The sequence below is a fragment of the Cibotium barometz genome, chromosome 43, assembly GCF_041138505.1.
Source record: "Cibotium barometz isolate CiBa-2024 chromosome 43, ASM4113850v1, whole genome shotgun sequence".
NCBI classification, from domain to species: domain Eukaryota; kingdom Viridiplantae; phylum Streptophyta; class Polypodiopsida; order Cyatheales; family Cibotiaceae; genus Cibotium; species Cibotium barometz.
Window position 1 is genome coordinate 25,533,846 of NC_141088.1, and position 8,650 is coordinate 25,542,495.

At 42.7% G+C, this 8,650-nt stretch overlaps 1 protein-coding gene across 2 annotated transcripts; it reads left to right on the forward strand.

The window, feature by feature from the left end:
* Positions 1 to 5,958: 5,958 nt before the first annotated feature.
* On the forward strand, positions 5,959 to 8,237 carry LOC147613724 (uncharacterized). Of its 2 annotated transcripts, none has more exons than XM_086781692.1 (3): positions 5,959 to 6,604; positions 6,859 to 7,259; positions 7,404 to 8,237. In XM_086781692.1, the coding sequence occupies exons 1-3, from the start codon at positions 6,440 to 6,442 to the stop codon at positions 7,852 to 7,854; spliced, it is 1,017 nt and encodes a 338-aa protein (XP_086637818.1). In that variant the 5' UTR covers positions 5,959 to 6,439; the 3' UTR covers positions 7,855 to 8,237. The 2 variants fall into 2 exon arrangements, with proteins under 2 accessions (XP_086637818.1, XP_086637819.1); XM_086781693.1 differs by having other exon boundaries at positions 5,960 to 6,604; positions 7,407 to 8,237.
* Positions 8,238 to 8,650: the final 413 nt, after the last annotated feature.

Below are 8,650 nucleotides of genomic sequence, written 5' to 3' on the forward strand. Positions count from 1 at the left end.
CTGCGAGTACTGGCCGCTTGCTTGCCTGTACTTGTGCACCTGCACCTGTGTACACCCGGTGCACCTGTGTTGGCCTGCACATACCAACCCGAGCAGAAGAGTCACCTGACCACGTACGCTAGCCTGCCTACGATACACCACCTACGCCTAGCTGTGCATAGCAGCTTCTTGGCAAAAACAGCTGCGGTACCACCACCAGGCGTCACTTCTCTCTCTCTCTTTCTCTCTCTCACGTACAGCAAACTGGTTTTTTCTACTTTTCTCTCTCTTGAAATTATTTACACAGTTGAAAACACATCTAGCCCTTCTTCTTGCTAAGCAAACCAACCCATACAAGACCAACCCTTCTTCACAAGTTCCCACGATGAAAAAGCAACATACTGAATCTGAAAAAACAACAGTATGCACAGATAAAACAACAAGCTTCTCAAACTCATACCTTTTCTTCGACCTCTTTTCCTCTACCTTCCGACTTGCTCGTTCACAAGGCTTGCTCTGATACCACTGTCAAATCCCCGTAGGATCTCCTCGTAGAACGCTCCTGGTACAAGACTCGAAACCTGCAAACAAACGAAACAAACATGACAGGGGTGCAGGCTCGACTCACCTCCCAACCATGATAGCCGTGGGCAAGCCCACAAGTCTTGGCTGTCCCCACCGAGCCACAAGCTGAGCTAACTAGATGGACGTACCGACCAATCTCTACCTCGTGACATCCCATACCGCCACGAAGCTACCCTTGCGGGCCTCGAGACTGCTGCCGACCTCGGCTACATGAAGCAGGTGCACCTTTGCACTAGATCCAGGCTCCTGACCATAGAGCTCTCACAAAGACACGCGAGACTCTATATGACTAATGACTAACCTTGGCCACCCTTTTATAGGCTCTTGGCCGGTCATCATCGGGGATCCACACTTGGGCGCCCGGCCATCCATACTTGGGTGTCCGGCCGTTAGTCTATCCCTAACTCAGCTCGCCAACAATCAGCCTGCCTAGCTCCAAGCTTCCCCAACCTCGAAGCTAGTCTTGTGTGCGTGTAGCACATGATAGATACACACTGTGCACATGACATTAGGATACTCCTTTGTCCTTAGATTAAGCTCTTGAAGCTCATCCTCTGTTACCCTGGTTGACATATTCATACTATGTTCATACCTCTATTCTGCAACCACAATAGCATCTTGTATATCCACCTCTATCTTTGTTTTCACATGCATAGCCTAATCCATTAGCTCTGTCAATGTCACTCCTTGGATCTCTTGTCCAACTATCTGGCCCCTGATTGACCAACTCCTCTGGTTGCTCCTTATTAGTCAATAATCCCATGCTTGTGCTCTTAAACACCACAGGTTCCACTTCTAACAATTCAAGATTCATCTCATCCTTCTTTCTTCCTTGCACAAGACCATTCTGATATCTATCAAGTATCCCCTCCACATCAACATCAAAAATAGGGACAATTGATGGATTTTCCATCAAATACTCTTCCTCCTCATCATCTTCAACTTTAGAGGCTAAATTAATTGCCTGAGCACATAATAGCTTACACTCCTGTTTAAGTAATATCCTGGATAACATAGGTAACTACATTGTCTTTTTGCCTTGTATGACAGTTACAATATCAACACCCCAATCCTACTTAATTTTTGCCACCCTAAACCAAGGTCTCCGCAATAACATATCATAAGAGTTTTGCTTTTCTTCCATCATCAACACCACAAAATTAACCTTAAAGGCTAGTCCTGCTACCTTGATCTCCTATTCCTTTAGGATTCACAAAGGCTGCAATCTTCTGTGATCTGCCATCTTCACCTGAAATGGTGCAGGCTCCAACCTCCTAAACTTCATACTCAAATAAATTGACTCAGGGATGATGTTAATCCATGATCCCCCGTCCAAAAGTACTTCATCAAAATTCTTGCCATTAAATTCCACCTTAATAGTGGGAATCCTAAAATCCACATCTTTAGGGTTTGTCTCATATGCACCCAAAGTTACCTCTTTAGGTAAAACATCTTGATTCCCCTTACTCTGCAACTTCATCAAAAGATGCTCTTTAAATACTGGCGCCAAAATCAAAAGTTGATCCAATGTCAATTGAATTGGAGCATGCATCAATGCTTCAAACAATTCATTAGACCCTCTTAAAGGTTCCTCTGTATCCCAATCATGTTTTCCTTCCCCTATATTTTATAACAACCCAATACTAGCATGCCCCAATTCCTGAACATAATTATCCTGATTATCAGGTGTTAACTGTTTCTACACCCGACCTATTTGTTTAGTCACATGCCTTCTAATGTCTTCTGGCTCATCCCATTTAATGATCCCTTTACCTTTTGCCTTTGCCCTAGTGATTGCTAATGATTGCACTTCTTCTTCACTTCCATGACAATCCTCAATATAAATGCAATTAGAACAATCGCATTCCACTTTACCTTTTGCCTTTGCCCTAGTGATTGCTAATGTTTGCACTTCTTCTTCACTTCCATAACAATCCTTAATCTAAATGCAATTAGAACAATCACATTCCATAACAATCCTTAATGTGAATGCAATTAGAACAATCACATTCCATAACAATCCTTAATCTGAATGCAATTAGAACAATCACATTCCACTTTCAATTCATTAAAAATTTAGCAAGCCTAATCAACTTGGGGATTTGCTTCCTCCTAATGATCCACTTTGATCTGCTGCTCTCCTGTGGGTCCATGTACTTCCACCTCTGTTGCAACCCATGTATCCCCTTGTTTTACTACTAACTCTAGCAAAATTGCATTGGCTTGTGCTGGTGGTTGTTGTGCCACTCGTGGTTACCTTGGTCCCCTATTAAATTCTGGGTATCTGTCTACAGGTCACATGTCTTTTGTCTATGCTTACACCACAGTTCACAAGTGGGACCAATCCTATGGCCTCTCTGTATACAATAATCACATACCTTCTATCTAGGTGGGCCTTAATTTTGATCTTGTCTTGGCTAATTCTACCTTACAGGAAAATTCGTAGGAGGCCTATTAAATCCCCTATTCTGATAATCAAGGACCACCTGATTGGGGTGACGACTAACTGATGGTTGTGACACATTATTCCCTTGAGCAATATGAGTTGGCAGTTGTCCCCTATAATTAGGATTATACCAGCATGACTCTGTAGCATTCTCTCTCTTCTCACAGATTTGACAAATGGGTTTCTCAACTGCTTTTGAAGTAGAATACCCCAGCTACTTGAGATTTTGAACAATCTTCTTTTCCAATCCATCCTTCCCCTTTTTAGTCTAAGACTTCTTCTTTCTCAGACCTTGCTTTTTAGTCGAGGGACTTTTCCTCTCCTTCTTCTTCTTCACTTCCTCTTCATGTGACTCTTCAAAGTTATTATCAATATTCTCCACTTCAGAGTCCGAATCCTCTTCCTCTGATTCATTGTGTGATTCCCCATCTGAATTTGAATCTTCACTTTTCTTTTTCTTCTTCTTTGATTTGCTAACTCCCAACCTTTTCTCAACTCTGGTAGCTGCTTTCACAAAGTAGCTGGCCAACATTTCACCCGAAGGCTTATCATGACTTGTAAGCCTAACCACTAACCCTCTAAAATTATGGGCATAATCCTCCACCAACATACCCTTCTTCTCCATAGCCTTAATCTTCCTTAAAATGTCATTAGGGGTCTTTTCCCTCCTAAATCAACTCGAGAATCTAGTTCTTAATGCATCACAATCATTAAGATGATTCAACCCATACTAACTAAACCAATTCATTGTAGACCTTCTAAGGTGGCAGAGCAGACTGTTGCTTCTTCACCAGATCTCCATATATCCCTTCAAATCCACTAGCTAGCCACATCATCAAGTCTCAAACTGAGCCACACATGGCAATTAGGGTCCTCTTTGGGCTTCCCTAAAAATTTTGCTGATCAGACCTTTGGGTTAGTAGGTGCTGGTTGTTGAGCAGCCATCTTTACCAGAATCTGGGCTCGCTTGTTTGATCTTGGCTTAGATTTTTTGAAAGGGTCAAACTGTAACCATCTCTGGAGGTTGTAAAGATGCCAAGGCTAGTGTTCCTACCCATTTATTTAGGTATCTCTTTATAATTAATTATGGATTATTTACCTAATCTTGCAACCCGAGGTCAAATCCAAGCGGAGTTGCTTTAAATTTACCTCCTACAAAACCACTTGCACCAACATCTTCATGTAATTCTCCCACGTTGTCAAGGATAGTCTATAGATGTTTCTCTCCAGATTGCTCTCCTAAATTGCCTTCATAATTAAATGAATCTACACTGATGTCATATCTTGCATACTAGTCCTCTAACTGCCTAGCATGTGAACGTGTATAGTACACTATTGCTTTCTTTCGATCCTCCTGACTAGACATTCACAATGCGCACTCATGAAACGTAAACATGTGACAAACAGTAACTCCTACCATTACTCCTACACACACCTGAATCTATTGCCCTGCCCTGCCCATAACATTCCTAACATAAGCAAAAACATGAGTGTCTTGAACATCGGCACCTCGTGGATATATATCCTAATCGACCTTTTAACTACCCTTTCCGATGACATTCATCAGATATGATCCGGTTTCACAACTGTCAAGGCTTTCCCATGAACTTACACGCCGAATCGGATATTATTCCACATAATCTATTAATATAGCTTATTCTAGATTAAGGTTCAACATTTACTGTGAATTTCATCTTAAGATAAATGCAAGGTTCAAACCTTAAAACTAATAAAGAGGGTGTGAGGGATAGAAGATAGAAGTGATAGTAGAGATGGAGATAGAAGAGAGGCAACAAGTGGAATAATTTGGATGGAAAGAGAGTGAATAGAAGATAGAAGCAATAGAGATGGAGATAGAAGAGAGGCAATGAGTGGAAGGATTTGGATGGAGAGGAGAGAGATAGGTAGAGAGAGGTTGGAGATAGAAAAGAGGCAATGAGTGGAAGGGTTTGGTTGGAGAGGAGAGAGATATAGGTAGAGAGGTGACGAGTGAAAGAGAGGAGAATGGGACCTAGAGAGAGGTTAGAGATGGTTGTAACAAGATGCTAATATAATATAGAAAAGGGGGGAGCCCGGGGCTTCACCTAAAAATATGTAAGTGTAGCATGTGAGCTCATCAGGAGGGGTATATTAATTTAAAAACGTTACAGAATTACATTTATAGGAGGGGGCTTTTACTGTATTTTACATTAAGAATGATCGTCTTTCTCTCTCTTTTTCGCACTAACGCAGTTCATCAATACCAAAAACATTCGATTACAATGTTTTTTGAAAATGCTATGAAGGGCCATCCATCTCTCTCTCTCTCTCTCTCTCTCTCTCTCAAAAGCTGTAGAGCACAAAACTGCAGCGAAAAAAATCTCTTCGTGGTGGGAGCAATGCTCTTAAAGCTTCCCACCACCATTACTACAAAACCTAGAAGCTTCCCACCGCCACAAATGAAAAACAATAAAATTTTTAAAAAAACTTTTAAGGTTTTCCATCACCTCACCCCTTAATTTTCAATGCTAAGGGTATCTCCATTCACCAAACTAATTTTTGCAAAAATATGTTTGGGACCCATATTTGCAAGGACAAACATCTACCCTTGGATTGCTTCGTGATTGACTTTTCAAACAATAATTATACTTGCACAAAAAAAATGCTAATCTTTTTTAAAAGTTTGGTTGGAATTAGATAGAACAACACACACACCCTACATGCCATAGGTTGGGGCCGAGGGGGGGCTCGGGGGGCTCGAACCCATGACCTAGGGACTCTCGATAACCACCTTAACCACTACACTAACTCAAAAATAAATGCCAATCAAAACATGTAGACAACAAATCCAAAAATATTCAAAGTTACAAAATAAGCATGGGCACCCTCGGATGAGTGAAAAATTTCCCCCCATTCCTACATGGGGAAAAAAAGTTGGATGCCGTCTCTATAAGGTGTTGCTATAGGAGTTTATAATTTTGCCCAATCTCTCGTACTCAACTCCTATGCACACATCGATGCCTCTCTTTGTAGACCTGCCAAGGTAGGGTTCCTGATCGTTTCCTGCGCGCCTAAGGCAGCCTTCCGCAGACCCCACCGCAGAACAGGGATCCTCTTTATCACTCGATCGGCTACGGTTTCTGCAGTTTTAGAGGCTAGGTCTTCTGCAATGCTAGAGCTTTTGTTTTTGCAGATTTAGGGTTTCTGCAGGGAGCGAAGTCGCATCTCGCAACGGTACAGCTTCTGAGAATTAGTATCGGGAGGATTAGTAGCGGATTAGCAGAAATAGTTACATCTCCTGGCTTTCTGCAATTCAGCAGCTTCTGCGCAGGTGCCTATTTCAGGCAGTTTTAGGGTTTCTCTTTCAAGTGAACCCTACTTTTTTTTAGGATTAGGACCGAATTAGCGCAAATCGTTATGTTTACGATTGCCTGTTTGTGAAATCGGGAGATGGGCGCTGATTACTACAACGTGTTGAAAGTTGGGCGCAACGCTTCCGAGGATGACCTCAAGAAAGCCTACAGGAGGCTAGCTATGAAATGGCATCCTGACAAGAATCCAGGCAACAAGAAGGAGGCCGAGGCCAATTTCAAGCAAGTCTCGGAGGCATATGAGGTAGCCCTTTTTCCCTTATCTTAACAGTAGGTTTCAAAGCATAATTAACGTCTGTTTAAGGTATAATCATGGGTTAATGTCATGAAATCAGGGCTGTGCAGAGCATAGGTAGGGTTGAATTAGAGGTTAATTGGTGTCTGCATAATGGAATTTATTGAGGGTCCGCATAGGCTCTGTACAGAGCTTAACTAGAATCAAATTAGGGTTTTAAAAATTCAGGGTTTTCTTTAAGTGAAACCAGGGTCTGCTTGTAGATTTTAAGTGATGCCCACAAGCGATCTGTATATGACCACTATGGAGAGGAAGGGTTAAAAGACATGCCAGCACATGCGGGTTCGAATGGCAATGCTCAAAATCCATTCAAGTACAGTCCAAAGAATGCAGAAGACCTGTTTTCTGAGGTTTTTGGAGCTTCGAATTCCTTCTCAGGTATGAAGGGCACCTCTTATGCTAGCCGAGGCAAGAGCGGACGCTCTCCATATGCTGACAGGTCTTACGGCACTGACAATATGTTCAGAAATTTCAACGAAGGCAGCTCCAGTGGGCTGAGGAAAGCACCCCCAGTTGAGAACAAGCTCCCTTGTTCATTGGAAGAGCTCCACAATGGTTCTGCAAGAAAGATGAGGATATCCCGCATTATATTGGGTGCTGGTGGGTGAGTACAATTCACTCACAGTTTAGACTCTGCACTTCTTTCCTCTTTTTTTTTTCCATTGCCATGTGTGTGTATGTTATTTGCGTCAGTGCCTTTTCTAACATGACCTTTCTAATGCTCTGATCCTATTGAATGTGGGGTAAGCAGCAGGACAACTACGGTTGAAGAGGTTTTGACAATCACCATAAAACCTGGATGGAAGAAGGGTACCAAAATCACTTTCCCAGAGAAAGGAAACGAGCAACTGGGCATTATCCCGGCAGATTTGGTATTTGTGATTGATGAAAAACCACATGAAATGTTTAAAAGAGATGGGAATGATTTGGTGGTGGTTCAGAAGATTGCTCTCGCAGATGCTCTGGGTGGTTCCACGATCTCCATCCCCCTCTTGAATGGAAAGACACTCATTGTGCCTTGCACTGAGGTTATCTATCCTGGCTATGAGAAGGTCATCCCCAAGGAAGGCATGCCCATTGCCAAAGAGCAAGGGAAGAAAGGGGATCTCAGGATAAAGTTTGATGTTAAGTTTCCCACCCGGTTGTCTGCAGAGCAGAGGGTGAGCATCAAGAAAATCTTGAATGGAGGGTCTGCTTGAATTAAGCAACGGGGTTCCATCTCTTTGACCAACTCTCCTCTTGGTTGGATAAAGGTTTGGACTGGACAGGTCGCAGGTGAACATCAAATGCGGCAGAGTGTGGTGATATGCCGAGTTCATGCTCAGATGAGGCAATGAGTGTTGTGACATGGCCAGTTTGATGGAACTTGTGTCGTGTCGGGAGCTTGTATTTTCTAGTAGGGACTTACTATTTGGGTATGTATTTTCTTTCGTCCCAATGACATTTTGTCTAAGCACTGCTTATCACAACCCTTTGAAGGAAGAACTCTGTTTCAAGGCTTTGAGGAATGGCCATACTCATTGTACATAAGGTTTTCTTTACTATTTCTTGAGACGTGATATATATTTTTGAAAATTAGCTACTTGCACTCCTTCATGTATTATTTATGGCAGGATGTACAAGTCAGATTAATGAGTTATATGGACTTCTAGGCTGGGTCTACAAGTTTCCAGGTGGGAGGTTGACTGGCTGAGCTGGCATAAAGTGATGGGCAGGCTTTGCGCTAGAATGGAAGGGTGCATTCAGGCTGGATACAGACCGCCTAAGGGTGTCATAATACTGCCCAACATGTGGGCAGCCAAAAAGTGCCTTGTGCACTCTTGAATGGGCGTACCCCATTACACACCAGCAGCCCATGCCTGCGTTTATTAAAAAAGTGACCGCCCATGCATAGGCGCCCCCTTTACACAACGTGCATCTCCACCAGCATGTTAACTTGCGTATACATGCAACATGTAAAGAGCCTAAGTCAGTGCATGCCTAGTCCCAATCTGG